Source organism: Barbatula barbatula (genome assembly GCF_947034865.1).
Source record: "Barbatula barbatula genome assembly, chromosome: 4".
Taxonomy (NCBI): domain Eukaryota; kingdom Metazoa; phylum Chordata; class Actinopteri; order Cypriniformes; family Nemacheilidae; genus Barbatula; species Barbatula barbatula.
The window spans coordinates 26752280-26772215 of NC_136768.1; the positions used below are offsets into that span (position 1 = coordinate 26752280).

At 39.3% G+C, this 19936-nt stretch overlaps 5 protein-coding genes across 5 annotated transcripts; 4 read left to right on the plus strand and 1 right to left on the minus strand.

Moving 5' to 3' along the window:
• Positions 1-1854: 1854 nt before the first annotated feature.
• On the plus strand, positions 1855-2241 carry LOC306893468 (histone H2A-like; the record flags this gene model as incomplete). The annotated part of the gene is made up of 1 exon (XM_079455303.1): positions 1855-2241. One exon carries the CDS (start codon positions 1855-1857, stop codon positions 2239-2241), a length of 387 nt encoding a protein of 128 aa, XP_079311429.1.
• A 704-nt stretch (positions 2242-2945) lies between these two features.
• LOC306893278 (histone H3.2) lies at positions 2946-3356 on the plus strand (the record flags this gene model as incomplete). Its single annotated transcript, XM_079455051.1, has 1 exon — positions 2946-3356. The coding sequence occupies one exon, from the start codon at positions 2946-2948 to the stop codon at positions 3354-3356; it is 411 nt and encodes a 136-aa protein (XP_079311177.1).
• Positions 3357-4166: 810 nt separating this feature from the next.
• On the plus strand, positions 4167-4529 carry LOC306893556 (histone H4; the record flags this gene model as incomplete). Its single annotated transcript, XM_079455458.1, has 1 exon — positions 4167-4529. One exon carries the CDS (start codon positions 4167-4169, stop codon positions 4476-4478), a length of 312 nt encoding a protein of 103 aa, XP_079311584.1. The 3' UTR covers positions 4479-4529.
• A 792-nt stretch (positions 4530-5321) lies between these two features.
• On the plus strand, positions 5322-5827 carry LOC306893400 (histone H2B-like; the record flags this gene model as incomplete). Its single annotated transcript, XM_079455189.1, has 1 exon — positions 5322-5827. One exon carries the CDS (start codon positions 5322-5324, stop codon positions 5694-5696), a length of 375 nt encoding a protein of 124 aa, XP_079311315.1. The 3' UTR covers positions 5697-5827.
• Positions 5828-7108: 1281 nt separating this feature from the next.
• LOC306893359 (C-type mannose receptor 2-like) lies at positions 7109-14192 on the minus strand. Its single transcript, XM_079455145.1, has 5 exons — positions 13833-14192; positions 11425-11772; positions 10258-10343; positions 8532-9300; positions 7109-7583 (listed from the first exon to the last, which is right to left on the minus strand). Exons 1-4 carry the CDS (start codon positions 13855-13857, stop codon positions 9142-9144), a joined length of 618 nt encoding a protein of 205 aa, XP_079311271.1. The 5' UTR covers positions 13858-14192; the 3' UTR covers positions 7109-7583; positions 8532-9141.
• Between the last annotated feature and the right edge of the window lie 5744 nt (positions 14193-19936).

The following is a 19936-nucleotide window of genomic DNA, read 5'->3' on the forward strand; positions in this document are numbered from 1 at the left end:
CAGTTTTACAGGCGGTAAGTATTACATTTTGTCAATGTTCTACAAATTGACCTCTTTGTAAACAACAGTTTGTCCAGTCATGTCCGTGTCAAAACACAATTATTTTGTATGGATGTATGCAAGGTGGCTAGTTGTGTAGTTTCTTTAATCGTTCTGATTTCATTAATCATTAAAGATTGATTCTGTTTTCAGATAAAGCAGAAACTGAAGGATCATGGGATAGAGAAGGACACAAGAATTGCATGGAGAGTTCAGCGAGATGGAAATATTTTTGTTTACCAAAACATAACTGAGATGTTACGAAGGAACCAATTATAAGTCTTTAGACTATCCGAGTCAGTCAGACATCTATTAAATCATTTATCTTATTTTTAGAATCTGTTTAAGACCTCTCTTGAGTCATTGGGGCTGTTATTAATTTGAACTATCATTTAAATCATAAGTAGTAATATACTTTAATAATTTACTAATAAACCTAAAGACACTGTAATAACAATAGCAGTACAGACAAGTGCAGGTAGATGATGATATCTCTACTGACCTCTGAAGAAAAAGCCTCAGCTCTGTATACTGTATTCAAATTGCTTACATTGTTTACCTCATTTGTGAATCGCTTTGGAGAAAAAACGCCTGCTTAATGTAAATGCAATAAACATTCTCTGAGACTTCACATGTGCATTAATATTCATAAACTATATATTCCTCATAACCAAACCCCTGTTCTGGCTCGTTCTTTATGCTTTCGATTCTCTATGCGTTCTGGATGCATTATACTGGGATATATACTTTATTCTTAACCCCCATCAAGTAATGTTACACTGTTACAGTATATTCCAGGTTAATAACTGCATAACTTTCACAGCAATATTACTATAAAAACAATGAAAAGTGAACCACACTGTGATTTCACCATAACACTACTGTGATGTATTAAATTAAAAAAAATAATCTAATCTAACTTGAAATAAAGTTCAAAACAAACTGCTCAACTTAATTAAACTTTACACTTTACCATTTAACTTCAGTATATTTAATGACATAACATCAATAAATGTGTTCAATGACATAACATGTAAATATTAATATAAATCTACATAAATACTGAATCTTTTTTTATTAAAAATACCCAAGACCTGCGCAAAGCTGTCATTGCTAACATTGAGTGCTAATGAATAACAATACAAATCTCATGAATGGTGACTTTACAAGCACAAAGGCTTATGGGTAAGTATTACATGGTTTTCTACTGATCATTTTAAGTTCATTACACTTGAAACACTTAAAGGTTTGGTTTTGGTAATTTAAAAAATAAACGACATTTGTTATTTTTAATGTATAGCTCAGATGAACACAACATTTAAAGAGATGTTTATCAGTTGTTAATGTTAAAATACGGTAAAAAAAACACTGTAAAATTGTCTATAAAAACAACAGCGAAATTTCTGTTTTGACAAGTTTATTTGCACCTTCACTTACAGACACCACGTCAATTTATTTCTGTTGTGCGTCTACAAATGTTCTTTATGAGAATTAATACAAGTTTATATGTTGATGGTTTTTGTTGAGTCATTATTATGATGATGAGTTTGTGCTTTAATTGGGATCTTAACCCTTTACTTTAATTGTTAAGACTGTTCGTGTTTCTCTGAACGTAACGTCACGGCATGTAGTACAAGGGGCGGGGCAGAAAAAGGAGGAGGCAGCTTGGAGGGAAATTGACTGATTGGTTAAAAACTTTACTAGACTCCAACCAATAGGCGACAACCAGTCAGGTTTAAATACTGGCACGTTTCAGTTCCCATTCATTCTCCGTGAAGTACTTTCTGTTTGCTGACAGACTCATCCAAATCAACCATGAGCGGAAGAGGCAAAACCGGCGGTAAGGCGAGAGCTAAGGCGAAGACTCGCTCATCCAGAGCCGGACTACAGTTCCCCGTGGGTCGTGTTCACAGGCTTCTCCGTAAAGGCAACTACGCGGTGCGGGTCGGCGCCGGTGCTCCAGTGTATCTGGCCGCCGTGCTCGAGTACCTGACCGCCGAGATCCTCGAGTTGGCCGGAAACGCCGCTCGCGACAACAAGAAGACCCGTATCATCCCCCGTCACCTGCAGCTGGCGGTGCGCAACGACGAGGAGCTGAACAAGCTTCTGGGTAAAGTGACCATCGCTCAGGGCGGCGTGCTGCCCAACATCCAGGCCGTGCTGCTGCCCAAGAAGACCGAGAAGCCCGCGAAGTCCAAGTAAACGGGCGGAAAATCATCTCCCCTAAACCCAAAGGCTCTTTTAAGAGCCACACAATTACTCGACAAGAGAGCGAAGCCTGTTTATATAACAAACCTTGACATATCTTGTTTATTTTGCTAATGGCCGGTTTTTATTTGTAAACACTTTGGAGACAAACGAGGTTTGTAGTATTTGATAATGAATTAAAACATGATTAAGACCGTTGCTTTGAACAGCACTCGGTCCAACAGGCAGAATAGTGCTGCTGTTAGTCCGCCTGCTACAGTACCTCTGAATGTGCAGAAAGAATGTTTTTCTGCAGTTGGTTTGTCTTTAAGCCATAACTACATAAAACGCATACATTTCGATGTTTTAATGGAGTTCTCGTTCAACAATCTCTTCATATATACACCAACGTGTTAACCACATATACCCACATATGATCACATATAACTACATATGATCACATATATCCACATACACTCACATATATTCACATATATCCACATATGATCACGTGGCACAAATCTTTAGGACACAGTTTCATAGCGGCAGAACAAAGGGAACCCGCCACTTCTTTTGAACATATATCGCGCAGCCATTGGCCGTCTGTCATGAGCAGACGTCACGCATTAGCCAATCATACGTCTCTGTGACGTCCTACTCGCTGAAGCCTATAAAAACGCGCCGTGCTGACGGAACTGTACGCAGAACATACTGACGCAATGGCGAGAACCAAGCAGACCGCTCGTAAGTCCACCGGCGGCAAAGCCCCGAGGAAGCAGCTCGCCACTAAAGCCGCCCGTAAGAGCGCACCGGCCACAGGCGGCGTGAAGAAGCCTCATCGTTACAGGCCCGGCACCGTTGCTCTGAGAGAGATCCGCCGCTACCAGAAGTCCACCGAGCTGCTGATCCGCAAACTGCCTTTCCAGCGTCTGGTGAGAGAGATCGCTCAGGACTTCAAGACGGATCTGCGCTTCCAGAGCTCCGCCGTCATGGCTCTGCAGGAGGCCAGCGAGGCTTATCTGGTCGGTCTGTTCGAGGACACGAACCTGTGCGCCATCCACGCCAAGAGAGTGACCATCATGCCCAAAGACATCCAGCTGGCGCGTCGCATCCGCGGAGAGCGCGCTTAAGTCCCGCGTCTTCGACCACAACACAAAGGCTCTTTTAAGAGCCACCACATCCACTGAATGACGTGATTTCCAGCTTTTCTTAACAAACATAAATAGCAACGCAACATATGAGCCAGTGATTAATATTTTTGTCGTAATTAATAATGTAAGTAATCTTATCAATGGAGTTGTCCCGTGTTTATTTCATCCATTAATCGGCGATAAATCCTCTTTAAGGGCGAATGATCACATGTAAACTTTACTTCCTCACATGCTGAACATATAATTATCATTTTCATAAGAAGAGCTTAAAGTTCTGTTATTTACTAACCCTCGTGTCATTTTAGGCCTGTTTACAAACCAAAACAACTATTTGTAGGAATGTAAGAAATGTTCAGATATTTAGAAGAATTTAGGAAAATAAACATTTCTGAGGCTCTTTTGAATCATTAAATTGTTCCTCTTATGGCAGTGAATGATGACGTCACATAATTTTAAATGTTAACATTCTTTCAATGATCTTTATCTGAACAAATACATTTAAACTGAAGTTCTGGTCTGAAGTGACATGAGTCTGAAGAAATGATTACTTTTATATTTCAAAATCACTTTAAGTTTATTAGAAAATCTTCATCTTTGTGCTTTTTGTTAATTACAATTTAAGTCGAATTACTGAAATATGTGTCAGGGCAGAGTCGCGAAGAAAAGGGGTATGAATGACGTAGGCTGGTGCCGCCCTCGTGGGCATGTTTCTCCTCGGTCCTATAAGCACATGTTTAAGCCCTTCGCTTATTGGTTTGTCTTCACATTGAATTCAAGTATCTGAACATCATGTCTGGAAGAGGTAAAGGCGGTAAGGGACTCGGGAAAGGAGGCGCTAAGCGTCATCGTAAGGTTCTGCGTGATAACATCCAGGGCATCACCAAGCCCGCCATCCGTCGTCTCGCTCGCCGCGGTGGAGTGAAGCGTATTTCCGGTCTCATCTACGAGGAGACTCGCGGTGTGTTGAAGGTGTTTCTGGAGAACGTGATCCGTGACGCCGTCACCTACACCGAGCACGCCAAGAGAAAGACCGTCACCGCCATGGACGTCGTGTACGCGCTGAAGCGGCAGGGACGCACCCTGTACGGCTTCGGAGGTTAAACGCGACCCGGACTCTCATTGAAAACCCAACGGCTCTTTTAAGAGCCACCCATGACGTCATAGAAGGAGTTCACCGCTCACTATATAGCATGAACCAAAGCGATGTACTTTCAGGTAAAATAAAACGCTCTTATTAACAGCCTTTGATAAGCGTTTTACTCCTGATGTTTAAAAAAGAACGTACAAAGAACACGAAGAGGTTGGACCCTATATGAAGTTGCTTCGTTTTTAAAGTTATTGTGGTAACATAACATTGTATAAATAACAATTGCAGTTTTATAAACGAACTCAGTCCGGTCAACTACATGTCTCACAACATTCAAAACTATATAAACTCTTTTCTGTGAATACCGCTAGACATAAGAAAAACAACACCAACTCTCTCTGATCTCAACGGGGATTTTTTCTGGCTTTTATAGAAACCAGTAAGTTTGCTAAATAACTAAATGTTAATGTATTCATTGGAATGCACAATATAAAAAAAGAGCGCGATATTTTGCGAGTATATTTCTCAGTAATGGACTGTAAACGCAGACATGTGTGTTTTACCGTGTAGAATATTACAATAATAACACGCTTTAAAATGAGCCGGAAGTGAAAACAAAGGAAACAATCGCGTGGAGGGTTAAGTTTAAACTCGAGGCTATGGGCGGGAAACACTTTTATTGGCCCTTTCCATCCGCCCTTCTATCTTTCAGCTGACCAATAGAAACAGTTTAAGGGTTTGGCCGACGGAAACACGCAATTGGAGCGCGCACGCACGTTACGCTGAACGTTTGCATGCTGGAGTGTATAAATACCCCCGCGCGGTGACTCTCGGTTATTCTTCGTCTATTCTTCATCATGCCTGAACCCGTCAAGCCCGCACCCAAGAAGGGATCCAAGAAGGCCGTCACCAAGACCGCCGTGAAGGGAGGAAAGAAGCGCAGAAAGTCCAGGAAGGAGAGTTACGCCATCTACGTGTACAAAGTCCTCAAGCAGGTCCACCCCGACACCGGCATCTCTTCCAAGGCGATGGGCATCATGAACTCTTTCGTCAACGACATCTTCGAGCGCATCGCCGGCGAGTCTTCTCGTCTCGCGCACTATAACAAGCGCTCCACCATCACGTCCAGAGAGATCCAGACCGCCGTGCGTCTGCTGCTGCCCGGTGAGCTCGCCAAACACGCCGTGTCCGAGGGCACCAAAGCCGTCACCAAGTACACCAGCTCCAAGTAAAGCGACGCGTATCAAGCTTATACACCCAAAGGCTCTTTTAAGAGCCACCCACTGTTTCAGTCAGAAGGGAATTTCATGTTTAAGTTTGCGATCTGTTTTTGCGTTATTACGTCTCGAGTTCTTTGTAGCAGCATTTAGTAGAATGTGGCGGTAAAGTAACTGTTACAACCCATCAGCGCGTCTTCAACTGTTTTACCAGCACATGTTGATTTACATTACTTTCTAAATATAGCTGCAGTAAAACTCAATTAGAAGTGTTTAGAAAGTCAAATGTTTAATTTATTCTGACGTGTAAATAACCTTGATGGCGAATATGAATTTCATTCACAGATGTTTGAAGATGTCTTTACATATATATACAGATGGCAAACAATTGCTCGGCTTTTAATAACCTAAAAAATACATTTGATGTAGTTCTCGTTTATGCTGTTATCCAAATGTGTGAGAGTTGGTAACGCAAGAAACATGTCTTTTGACACAGCGACTGAAATACACATCTGTACTTTACGATTTATGATTGATGATACAATAAATGTAATCAATCGTATTGTATTAATCGTATGATCTCGTTTGAATGTACAAAAACACACAATATTATGCTTCAGTAAATTAAATGTGCTATATTTTCATAAGCACGAAACAAAATAGGAAAGAGCTTCAGATCTGCGCAGAGAGTCAGCTCTTAAACCTGCTGCTGTGACTCGTTACAAATGTTAATACAAGAAAAGAAGAAGAAATGCATGTTTGTAGCCTTAATTCTTCTGTATTTAGACTTAAGTTTTTGAGAGATTCATTCAATTTCTGAATACTTTCTACCTGTTGAACTACCCGTTATTCGTAGTGAATGAATATAAAAATGTATATTGGATATTCATGACTTTTATTTTGAAAGAGAAACGTCACCTTTTCGCAAAGCAGTGTATCACAACTTCCGTTTTGCACTCGTGTTTTCAGTCGATTTTGTTAAATTTGAGTATTCAAGACATCGGTAAGATTATTATTGTGTTTAGTATCAGGCATGTTCATATTTCTTAACGTCATTGACTGGCATAACACTTATTCGAGGACTTATCCTAGCACCTTCGCTAATGCAAAAAGAAAACAAAACACTTAAAACATTTCAGTGATATTTTCTGAGAGGGTCAAGTGTGACACAAGCTGTTCATTGAAAACATTTACAGAGAGGGGTGTCACTGTAAATACAATAGCTTTGAAGTGAAATAGATAAGATTTTTGATGTATAACAATAAAACATTTCATTTGACCTAAACAAACAGGGGAGAGAATTAAAGTGTACTGACTTCTGTTTTTTATCCACAACACTGTTTACACCGTACTACTTCAATTTGATTCCCTAAACAGGATTCAAGTGCAAAATACAGGCTAGGATTTACTGGCAACGGATGACTACAACAGGAAGTAACGTGCAGGGTTACTAAACAAGGACAATACCAACAACCAGGGAGATATATGACAGTACTCCTCTTCTCTAATGCACTTGGGGGTAGCCACTAATGAGTTAACAAGGAGCAGGGACACACATGGAGATCAAGGGTAACCTCTCTGGCCATGTCAGGGAGTGTAAGAGACCCTTTTTATTCAAGCTCCTCTGGACCACCGAGACCGAGTCTCTTGAAGGGCATTGGTTTCTCTTGCATGAATGTACACAACTCTAAAAATACTTGTGAATACTTATGTGTCAGCTTTACTTTTAAAGCAAAGTACAAGGTTTTATTAGGAGTTCAGATTACAGAAAGAAAATTTTAACAATTATAACTAACACATTTGTTAATAATATGTATACATCTAGTTTAGCACTTACATGCTGAATTTGCATTTCACAACCCACACCAGCAAAACATTTCTACATTTGAATGTATTTTAGCACTATATATATCAGGGGCGTTTCCTCCGAGGAGGCAAGGGAGGCAGTGCCTCCCCTCCCCTCGAAAATAATCGAATGAGAATATTATTAACAGTTCAGAAATAGAATAGGACAGCGGATATAACGTATTGAGCTAAATATGAGATCAATCAGCGTATAAAACAGTGTGAAACAGCGACCCCGCTCGAAAGAAATCCAAAGGGAGGCAGCGTTTCTCTTGCCTCCTCTAAGCTCATTGACTTTACATAAACCCGCTAAAGCGTGCCGTGAGTTTGAGTGGGGGTAATTGAAAAGAATGGAGAAAAGTCATGTGAGAGGAGGCAATGCCTCCAACGGGCTATGATTGGATTAACTCATCAGCGAGATCCCGCCTTCCTGCTCGTCTTCGTCATTCATTTTAAACTGCGGGCGCTAAATTAGATTGAACGTTAATTAAATTGTTTTCTTAGTTGTATTAATCAGAGTTTAGGAGTCATGTCGGAGATGGTGGAGGCAGAGGAGCTATCGATTGTTGACACAATATTACGTGGTTCAGATTCGTTCAAAAACGTTTGCTTGTGATCAGGCTTGCTCAGGATAGCAGCAAGGCTAAAGTAAGTCACATCTATTTGATTTGATCTCTTAAATGCTTTGAGTATTTCTGGGACTGCTAATAATTAAATTGATGGTATTGGTAATGATGTAATTCTTATATAGGAAATCCCAAATGTTCCAGAAAAAGATGAAAGTTGTGTGGATGTACCTTTTCCCAAAGCAGGGAAAATAAAAAACTAAAAAAATCAGAAGTACATACTGTAATGAACTTGTAGTAATTAAAAGGAATTTTTCACACATAAACACTGAAATGACACTGGTTTTCTGACAGTCGCACTTGTTAATAGTGCAGAGATGAACAAAAATGACATGGGTAGAAATCTGCCTCCTCATTTTTTAAGTCCACCGCACACCACTGATATATATATATATATAACATGATTAAACATGAAATCAAAATTAACATCAACTATTTATGTTCCTTCATCCGAACGCAATTGTATAATATATATCAACTAGGGCTGTACACCTAAAGAAATTTCACAATGTTTTTTATGGGGTGTGGGGATGTTAATTGCTGGACCTTCACAGAACATTCAGGACGTCCTTTGAACGTATAGGGGACCAAACTACAAATGACAATTATTTATTCGTCCTTTTGGTAATTGTGTGACTTATCATCTGGCAATGTTACTGTGATGTCCCGGGCATTTCATTTTAGTATTTTTAAATGACAAACTTACACTCAATATCACCTTTATTTCATTATTTAACATTAATTGCAGGTGTAAAGTTAATCAAACCACCATTATTGTGATTTAGTAAAGATATAGCAAATTTATCAAAGCATGTAACTTAAAATAGCAAAGCATGTCTAAGATGGTTGGTCAAAACTAACAGCTAAAGAGTTGAGACTCAGCAGTAAAATATTATTTATATAACAGTTTTACAACAGCGAATCATTTTCAAAACTTCAAAGACGGCTCTAAATATGATGTCTACAGATGACAAAATTTGAAGGCATTGTTAAAAATAGACCCCTGAACAGCCGTCCTGGTTGATATGAATCTCTTCGGCAGCATCTTTACGATCATATTTTGTTGAGAAAACATTTCCATCTGGCTGCAGTCTCCACTTCAAACTTGTGTCCTTCTCTATCCCTTGATCCTTCAGTTTCTGATTGATCTGAAGAAATGAATATGGTGATACTAAAACGTGTATCATATTCATAAGATTTGTTTCAACCACAGTTTGCACAGTAATGCACAGAGGACTGATCACAAATCATTTAGTACAGTGGTTTTGGGGTCACTCCCACATTAATATGTTGAAATTGGAATTTGGTTGAAAATGAAAATCTGATGGACATCAAAATCCAACACGACGAAACGAATGTTCACTCTCTTCTATTTGACGACTGCACGGTAGATGGCGCTGATGAAGAATATATATCACGCCTAAACAATGATCCAGGAGTTAAAGCTGCTTTATTGTATATAAATATAAATAATGACTTTTGAAGAAACTGATTGTATTTGATGACTTTGTATTTGTAATATCCCATACAGCATAACATGTGAATTGTATTTATATGAAATAGTATATATATTAACAAATATATATATAATGTTTATACTTTTATATTTGAATGCCACCTCAAATTATGCCACAGAACGTATTTTTGAGAAAAAAAAGTTCTGTCTGTTCTGACGCCCACGACAGTAATAAGCCGACTCTCTCGACAGCTTTCTGAGACTGAAGTGCCACCACGCTGCCTTCAAGGGCTATAGGCGTGTGACGTAAAATGCTTGATTCTAATTGGACGGTACGTTTAATCGCTTTGCGAATGGTGAAAAATTGGAGTATGACTAATGTCATCATTGTTGAGATTCATATGATGATTCTTCATGTTTGAGTGTGAATAAATAAATATCACTTGCTCGAGTGCATTTCAAAATCCCTTTGAATGAGATTTTATTAAAGCAATGTTTTTTTCTAGAATCATTAAACAATAGTAATGCCACATTATAATGTCACAGCAAGTCCTGCGAGTTTTAAACCAATATAATGGAATTTGAATGAGAATTTGACGTTGAAATTGTGTTTAGGTATCAAATGAATCTGTTGTGTTTAAATACTCACCCACTGTAAGACGGTCTCCATCACTGCAGCATCATTTACAGTCAGACCAGATTTCACCTCCACTCTGACAATCTGCTTCTTTCGATCTGTTTGAACATGACAAGTTGTAAAGAAACCAGAACACTTAAGGAAAACATAATAAATATATTATTCATTTGAGTAAAAGGAAGAAAAATGCTTATCCGTTCAAATGCAAGCTTAATATTTGTTTTGAAATTCACCATCATGATCTTGACTCTTAGATATATGGAGCGCTGTAACTGTGTGCTATGAAAGTACCTTTTGTTATAGTTATAACAGTAATGTGGTGTTAGCTGTAGCTTGATCTATTGATCTCGTCTAAATTGCCTGAAAAAACATTGCAATGGCAGGAAGTGTTACTTTGTTTTGATGTCTTAAAAGGATCCTTGGATATAGAGCGATGTATGGTGTAATATACGAACAATGGCATTAACTTTATAATTGTGATGTCAAATAATATTTTGACTTAGAGGCTGCCTTTTTTTGCGTCAAACGCTTTGATGTCAAATGGTTGCAACCTAAACCTGTTCTCTTTTCTGAACTGCGAAACACACACGACGATTGATCATTAATGATGAACACCTGCTGATAAGAAACACAATCAGTGAAGAAACCACGAACCATAAGAAGTCACCATAATAGTGTTTGGTGTTTTCTTCCGTTTGGCTCTTATCCTTGACTTTGATATTTTATTTATTTTTGGTTAGCTTTAATAGTGGGTTAATAATGCACATTAATAACAGCTAAACCAAGCTAGTTACACACTATTACAGCTAACTAGAAAATATCACAAATTTCTAAGGGGTCTATTTACTGAAGTTTACTGTTTGAGAACATCGCTTCTGCACATGCTCCCTGTGTCACATAAAGGGATTTTACAAGCTGCCATAATGCATGTTCTAACTGTCCATAAACAAGACACTACACAGAGATCAAGAATCAGAGTATGATTCTCAAGAGGGGTGACAAAAACAACAGCAAAAATAAATGCATTTAAAACCAGTAGCACGTATGTCCATGTGAAATGCTTGCTGGGAGTCCTGAATGAGATGCATCGCATCATGAAGCTTTACATTTGACTGTCACCATTCTTGAGATTCATTCTCTGATTCTTGACTCGGACTGGATTGGTTTAAGGTAACTTACAATTCTTGCAGATGAATGGAAGGGCATCTGTGCAGGGACGATCATCAATCTGACCACCAGGATCTGCAGCAGCACAAGTTCGTATTGGACCAGTCAGGTCAGGTTGACCCGTGTTCCAGAAGATAGAGGAAGGATTGGCAATTTCTCCATCCAACCATTTCCATGAGTCTCTGCACAGACCCATCCAAGTATAATAATTTCCTCCCATTATCTGCAGCACCTGATCCAGTTCAGCCTGATTGCGGATGGTGACCAGATCTGTGTGATGCTGTGCGCAGTAGCTCTGCGCTTCATGCCAAGTTGCAGTGAAATGATAGATGACAAATCTGTCTGGTCCAGTTTGCTGCTCTGTATGAAGACATGGAGGAGTTGACTCAATCATCACTTCATTATCTCATTAACATGTTCATGTTTTCTCATGACCACTCATCACCATAACTTTATTTGAGCGAAGCTGCATAAACTTCACACCAGGCATTAAATGTAACATCTCATTTGTACAGTCACTATTTAATCTATTTTGTAGAAACACCTGCTATTAACCTGACTTCTAATTACTCAATTGGTGTTAGAAATAGCTCATATGAAAAGCTAAAACCCTCCCGAATGATGTTTAACGTACTGAACTAAATTCGTTTCACTGAAAAAAGATTGATAATTTAAGCAAGACAGAAAGGTCAAATTTTGGCAAGACAAAAGTTTTGTCGCCTATACAGAAATTGACAAATTTACTTCAAATACAAAAATGTGTCAGGAAATTAAGTAGTGGTGTTGTGAGATCCAAAATTAGTATCTTGTTTGACTTCCATGAGCTTGAAGTAATCAGGAATAGCAAAGAAAGCAGTCTTGCATGCCTCCCGGAGTTCATCAATATTCTTTGATCTTCCATGCTTCCTATTTCATCCTACCCCACATATGCTCAATGATGTTCATGTCTGATGACTGGGCTGGCCAATTCTGGAGCATCTTGATCTTCTTTGGGGAGATGGAAGTATGCGATGGAGCACCATCCTGCTGCAGAATTTGCCCTCTTTTATGGTTGGGAATATAAGAAGTAGCTAAGACTTCTTGGTATTTTAGACTATTGATGTTGCCTTCCACCCTGCAGATCTGTCTCACACCCCCATACTGGATGTAACCCCAGAACATGATTTTCCCCCACCAAACGTCACTGTTTTCTGGGTGAATCTCGGATCCATGCGGGCTCCAGTAGGTCTCCTGCAATATTTGCAGCGATTGTGGTGTAATTCAACAGAAGATTCATCTGAATTATCCACCTTCTGCCACTTTTCCAACATCCATCCTTTTAGCAGGCTGTGGGCCTCGGCAAATGCCACACGGTTTTTCAAATGTATTTTGTTTAGTGCTGGCTTCTGGGCACTGCTTCGACCATGGAGGCCACTGAAACATTATTACAAAAGTTGTTGGGATTAAAATGAGCCATTTCTTGTGAAAGAAATCTTGATTAGAAATATATTTCAGCAGCACTTCAGGTCAATTTGTACACAAGCGACAAGACTTTTGTCAGGGGCTGTACATGAATTGCTCTCGGTTAAATAAAGTGTATTAATTAAAGCAAGTGAGCGTCTGTCTCGTCTCCCTTGAGATGCTCTGCTGCAATGACAGTCCTGCACGCAATTCTCCAAACGGCCACAGGAAGGCGACGCCGATCGGAGAATCCAGTCAATGTTAATACGAAGTAATAACATGCAGAAAGTTCGAAAAATGTCTATTATCTGGTTAAGACCAGTTACTGTGAAACAAATGTTTATATGGAGAGAATAATATTTTTGATTAATTATACATTTATAAGAAGGTATAAAATGCGAACCCAAACGATGGCTATTGATATCTACCAGTAGAACTCTGAATAATCCACTATCCTTATTGGCTGAGAAATGTCCTATCGGTGCGTCTCTAGTTAATTTATAATTAATATTTTGACCGTACTTGTCAGAGACATATAGATATACTATGCTCACAAACGTATTGTTTCGGATCAGAAGACATTTATTAACTTCCTGGAGTTGTAAGGAACTATGTTTTAAGGGAAGCTATCTGATATCTGAAGCTAAATTAATTAATTCCAGGGTGAACAAGTATTATTATTTTTACTAATGAAGAAGATTCAAGAGCACATCTCTAGGAAACACTAAACTCTATTAGGGGGACTTCTTACTGTTCATGTCTTCTTCCGTGATTGTGTTTGGTAACAGCAGGTGTTCATCATTAATGACTCAATCATCACTTCATTATCTGATTCATTTTTAACACTCTATAGTGCGGACACATATAGAGACCCAGCAATGTTAATTTAACACTGGTTATTTTACTTTGTTATATATCTAATATTACTATGAAGAAAAGTCCATTATTCATTGAGAATATCCACATTATTACTGTCTTACCATTGTAGCAAACAAAGGGATACATTTTGTCGCATGAATTATCATTAAACGCCCCATCAAATATGAATCCACATTCCTGTTTTCCGTTGTTGTTGTTTGGCTCTCCAGAATTCCATGTTGAGAATGTCAAATTCTCATCTTGATAAGACCACCGCCAGCTACTGATGTCATTGTAGAGTCCAGTCCAGACAGCTGAAGTCAATGCAGGTTGAACTGCTCCCTGTACACTTTCCCAGTCTGCACTGCTTTTAACAGTGACCAGGTTTCCAAAGTAATTCTGTTTGCAGTAAACTTGTGCCTCATCCCAGGTCTTCGGCTGCTGGATCAGAACATACTCAAGAGAAAAGCTCTGGGAGAAGAGTCCTGTTGAGAAAAGTTTACAGAAATACTTATGTTAGCCCTAAATACTTTATTTGATGTGCTTTGCAAACAATTGAATTGCTCAGGTATTCAGGAGACAATGTGTGTGGTAGGAGATATTTCTCAATATTAATTACTTAAAATTGGAGTAATATTAGTTTATATAACCAACAACAGTTCATCTACTTATTGTGAATAATAAAAACGGAATAATTAAACAATAAATGTAACTTATTCCGCGAATCTTGAATTGACCTAAAATGATCAGAAACAGGAGATTTCTTTTTTATTGACCAGATAACAAATGTCTACAAAACCTCTTTTTGACAATCAACACTAGATTATTGTGAACGTCATTGAGCCCATGACTCAACAAAGCAATTTCTCTTTTATCAATCACACCACTGTGTTAATAATAGGGCTGGGGCAAACGATTATTTATTTAACGATTAATCGGGCGATTATTTTAACGATTAGTCGACTAGTCTAACGACAAGTTTGTCGATTCATCTATCGATTATTTTTCTACTGCTCGATTAATAAAAACCATAATGTATCTCAAATAAATACAAAAATATTCTTTTTTAAACAGTTTAAACATTCTGCTTTACACAAAATAAAATAATTTAACTATTATACAAAATGAAAGGCCAGCCTGTTTAGCAGCTGTGCACTTTGGTGGTGCTAGGCTAACCAAGTGACCACCCACGCATTTTAGTTCTCTGTGCCATTTGTTTGTGCTAGGTTAGTAGCTAACGTTCACATTAGCTAACGTCAGCTACTAGAGATGCAGCCGTAAGCTAGCTTCCATTCAAGCCGACATTAGATGATAACTAACGTTAGCTAAACACAGCTGTCTAGGCGCCAGTAGCTACCTAGCACGAAAAAACTGCACGGAGAGCTAAGATAGTTAGCTAGCACCATCGAAGTGCGCAGAGCTCAAGCGACTCAACACACTACACAAACACTTAAGTAATTACGTTGGCTAAATAAGTTTCTTGTTATTGTCTCCTTCGCGAGTGACAATGGGGTGCCTCCGTTTCAGATGCTCCAACATTGCCATTGTGCTGGGACCCGTTTCAGAAAGCAGGGTAAGTGCAAACTCAGAGTAAGTTAACCCCAGAAAACGGGATACTCTGGGTTTTAAGTTTCAGAACGCGAGGTATATCAAACCCGTGACCGCGGGGTAAGTCAAGTCCGTTTCAGAAATCAAGGTATCTTATACTTAGAGTGAGTAACCATAGTAACCTACTCTGTGAACCTAACCTGGTCAGGAGCAGGTTTTATTCCACTAACCCGAGGTTTGTTACAATCTCCGCCCCTTTTAGAAGCGCGAGCGGTGTTGAAATTGCCTTCGCCGTTTGTTTTTTCATTAGTTTTCCTTAATCGCGCACAAGTTCGTAACACAGACATTAAATGTCCTGCATTCATTCAGAGCATGGACCGCGGAACGCATCTGAACAAGGGGGGGCCATAATTTCAAGTCACGCGGAGGGGGTGTGGGCGCAAATGCATTGAAACAGACAATATTAGGCCTACTATTAAATAACGTTGCGGAGCACTTTATTTTATTCCGACACCACACAGTCACATCTACAGTACACACATGATGAACACGCACACATGTTTCCTCAGATTCACCCCTCTGATCCCACTTACATTCACACACAACAGGCCAAGCCTATTTACACATAAACGCACAGATGAAACTATAGCAAACACATAAAGTACATCCAGTCCACAACCACAACTCATCTTGCTGCCTTGAATCTAAATCAACATCATAGTCATTATCATCACAAGTTAGCACTCATATCAGATTGATGTGCAGAGCTGCACAGACACACACACACACAACAAGAAAAGTTTTCCGCTCGTGTCACAAAATGTCAGCCAGTTAAAATCTTTGAACCACTGATATTGAACTGATCTTGCTTGTTGTGAAGACCCAGTCCCCTGTACCTTTTTGGTCTTCATAAGAACAGCAGGGTTTTGTGAGATCCCCCGCAGCACTCACTTGTACAGTGGCTGTCGGTAGCTTGGCTTGAAGCCGGAGGAGAGCAGCTAGCGGGCTCGTCTGAGTCAGTGGTGGAGATGGACGCTCCGGGTCTGTTGTTGAGGCGATAGTGGAAGCTGGAGTAGTTTGCTCATTTTGTTTTGCCAGTTTATTTGTTAAAAATCTGACATTGACTTCTGTCCCTTCATTGTCGCAGCCTGGTAATGCCGCCAGCGGTTAAACAGGTGCCCGCCGTTAGCTCGCGACGACGCTCTCACATGACAGACCTAGTAACTACGTCGACGTAACGTCGTAGTTGATAAACAATGCACACTAATTTCAAATCAAAATGCAATAGTCAGTGTGAGTATTTTTTATCGCAGCAGTTGGTGAGAGTGAGTGAAGCTGTGTGGTGTCTAGTATTGTTTGGCTCGTAAAAACACGGATACAACTTAGGCTTTTATTCATATAAGATAGTTTGTCCGAGTACAAAAGTTGCCCGGGCCGTGGCCCCCCTGGCCCCCCCAGTTCCGCGGTCTATGATTCAGAGAGAGTTAAATTTACGTTGGGAGAGAATATATGGTGAAGCCACGTTTGGATGTTTTATCGTATGCGGAGGATTCTTTATTTGAGCGGCACAGTTTTTCTTTACAGTCCATTAAATATATTCATAATCTACTTCATCCTTACATCACAAACCTCACTCGTCGTGGCTGCGCTCTTACATCTGAGCAGATTGTCTGTATGGCCTTATGTGTCTTTGCTAATGGAAGCTTTCTATATAACACCGGGGATGCAGAACATGTTAGCAAGGCAACTGTATGCAGAGCAGTAAGAAAAGTGTGAATCGCTCTCAAGCACTTTATATACATGTGTGTTAAGTTTCCTGTGAGAACCATCAAAGAGGAGTTTCATAGGATTGCAGGTGAATGGTGAACGTCTTTCTGAATAAGCTGATTAAATAAATTTGCTCTTGCTGCCAACTCTAATAATTCAAATACCCTTTAGGATTTCCCAATGTGATTGGGTGCACATTTAAAAGGTCCCACTCGCCCCGCTCTGCACGGGCTTCGAACTGCCATCGGTCAGAACGAGAGACGGGCGCTCTAACCACGAGCCTAACGACCTCAGTCTCTGTCCCTAGAGCATCTCTAGCTGGCCTCCATTACACATAATGGAGCAGGGGCAAGCATGGCCAGTTTTTTGTCTTCTATAGCCACAGTACTCGGTTCTCATATCCTCATAACTTTCAAGGCCAGTTTATTAAATATATCAAACATTTCCCAGTCAGGCATCCTACAAGCAAGAGCATTTAAACTCACCGGACTGAATGATGTTTTTATATTTCATTTTCAGCTGCTGCCATGTTCTTTTTATTGCAGAAGGATTGCACCTACATGACAAAAATCTTAGGTATATATGTGTTTATATATATATATATATATATAATATATATATATATATATATATATATATAATATCTCTTACATGTAAATGTGTATATATATACACATATATATATATATAGTGCCTCCAATTCGACTGAAAGGAAATAAACGGAACGCTTTTTGTCACATGACGTTGCCATGGTGAATCCTGATATCTTCGCTCAATTGATGATGGCTTTTTAAAGCCGCGATGAACACGCGTAACCTAGAGTAAACTTACTCAGAGTGGATTGAACTGATTAAAACCAGCTGTTCTGAAACAGAAAACTCAGAGTAGCGATTATCTGAGTAAATCAACTCAGAGTTCATATTTTAACTCAGTGTTGCTTGAACCTCCTTATTGAAACGGGTCCCAGGTGTGGTACGCAAACTCCATTTGGCAAAGAGCACAAATAACGACACCTTTACATTTAAGACTAAATTGAAAGTATTCCCATACCTTCTAAGATTTAGGGCGAGCTGTTTTTTAGACTTTTTTTTCTTTCACTGGGGCTTTGTTCGATATTATGTGAGGAGGTTGCTGTTCCGTGTGTGGGAATTAAGATCAATATATGGATCGATATAAAAATGGATGATTGATGTTGTTTAAATCAGATGTATTTTCCTACATGACATGATTGTGAACAAAAGCTTGAAGCTGAGAGTTCTACAGTTGCTAGATGTTGCCAGAGATGGGAATGTGGTCAGTAAGTGGGGGGTGCATGTTCTGCTTATGTGTGTGTGTAACAAGAAGCATCTTCTTTTTGGGGGAAGAAATGTGTACACTGAAGGATCTTATTGTGGTATTAAACGTGCCTTTACATTTAATATGCTTTAGGATTTCATTATTGTTTACTAACTGTGCATAATATGTTGAAAATATAACCAAGTGTGTGAGTTGAGTTAGCCAAGAGTTGGGGATGATATTGAGTGTATTTTTACACAGGAAACCAGTGTGTGTGTAAAGATGAGATTACACATTGAGCCCCATGGATTGTGGTGATTTGAAAAACAGGGCAGTGAGCTGGTTGGCTGGAGACCAGACAAAGAAGAAAGAGCTGATTGGACCCCAGCTGGAGAAGAGACTCGGCGAGAAATACCATATAAAAGCTTGTGAATGTGTTTTTCGGGGGTCGGTTCTGTGTATAAGACTTTACGTCTGAGCAGGCCTGTCGCGACAAGGCAAGCAAACCAAGCAATTGCTTGGGGCCCCGAGCTGGCCGGGGGCCCCGAGCTGGCCTGGGGCCCAAAGACAACAACTGGTTAAGAATAAAATGCAACGACAAACTGAGCGCCCCTTTGACAGTCAATGCAGTAAAGTGCAATGACACTTTTATTGGGATCCCCCTCAAGGGGCCCCTTTCGTGATCTCTGCTGCCGGCAAAAACAAAACCTCCGTCGGCAGTCATGAAGCGGAATTATGCTTCAGGATCCCAAAACAGAAAGAAAAGAAAGGAAGAGGAGGATAAGAATAAACAAGATAGTGGTAAGTGATAAATTACACTGGATAAAATAGCTCTTCTTGTCTTGGTGTCATTTTGCAGCAGGTAGGCTTGCAAAAATATGTTAGCTAACGTTACCTGTAACCTGCCTGACGGCAAATGCTGCTTGTAACGAACAGTTAGTGCAACTTCGGACGGAATATGGTTACATACTACTGTAATATGTTTTTTAACGGGATAAGGAAGATGCAGATCTGTTCCAGAATCACTGTTTATCGTATTTAATGACATGACATTGCTATAGCTTTGTAATAGGTTTTGATGAAAGTGGCATAACGTTAGCATGCTATACTAACTATTCCACCGTGATGATCTATTTACCAAATGCGGGGGTTAGGAAAACCACACAATAAATTCCGTGCATCAAACATTAGCTTGGGATGTTTTTAAGCATTAGTAACCCTTAACAAAGTGTTAGGAATATCTGGTCGTCTATCTATGTAATGTTTATAGATATTTTAAAATGGTTTCTTAAAGGTTTACAAAAAATGTTTAATCATTACCCGATACCTAATATATTATATGATAGATATAATGTGTGTTACAATAAACTGTTAATTTACAGCACTACTAATAATTAGTAAACATATCATTATAATTTCCTCGTTTGTTAACAGTAAAAAGACTGTTTGCTAACAGTTAAATGACAGTAAACTAAAGATTAATTAACTATCAATTTACCATCTATTAATGATCGTTATTATTAAGTGTTACCATCTTTTCTTTCTCCCTCAAGGTGCTTTGCTTAAATTTCTCAGCCCTCAGGCTCTTCCTAAGGAGACCTCCACTGATGAAGGTAGAGTGAATTTCTCTCACTGA

Bases quoted from the DNA above. Each gene is read 5' to 3' on its own strand.
- LOC306893359 (XM_079455145.1), bottom strand. From the start codon at position 13,857: ATGTATCCCTTTGTTTGCTACAATG. The intron at 10,344-11,424 runs GTAAGTTACCTT...ATGTTCAAACAG, and splicing joins TCCATTCATCTGCAAGAATT to ATCGAAAGAAGCAGATTGTC. The intron at 9,301-10,257 runs GTGAGTATTTAA...TCATTTCTTCAG, and splicing joins TGGAGACCGTCTTACAGTGG to ATCAATCAGAAACTGAAGGA.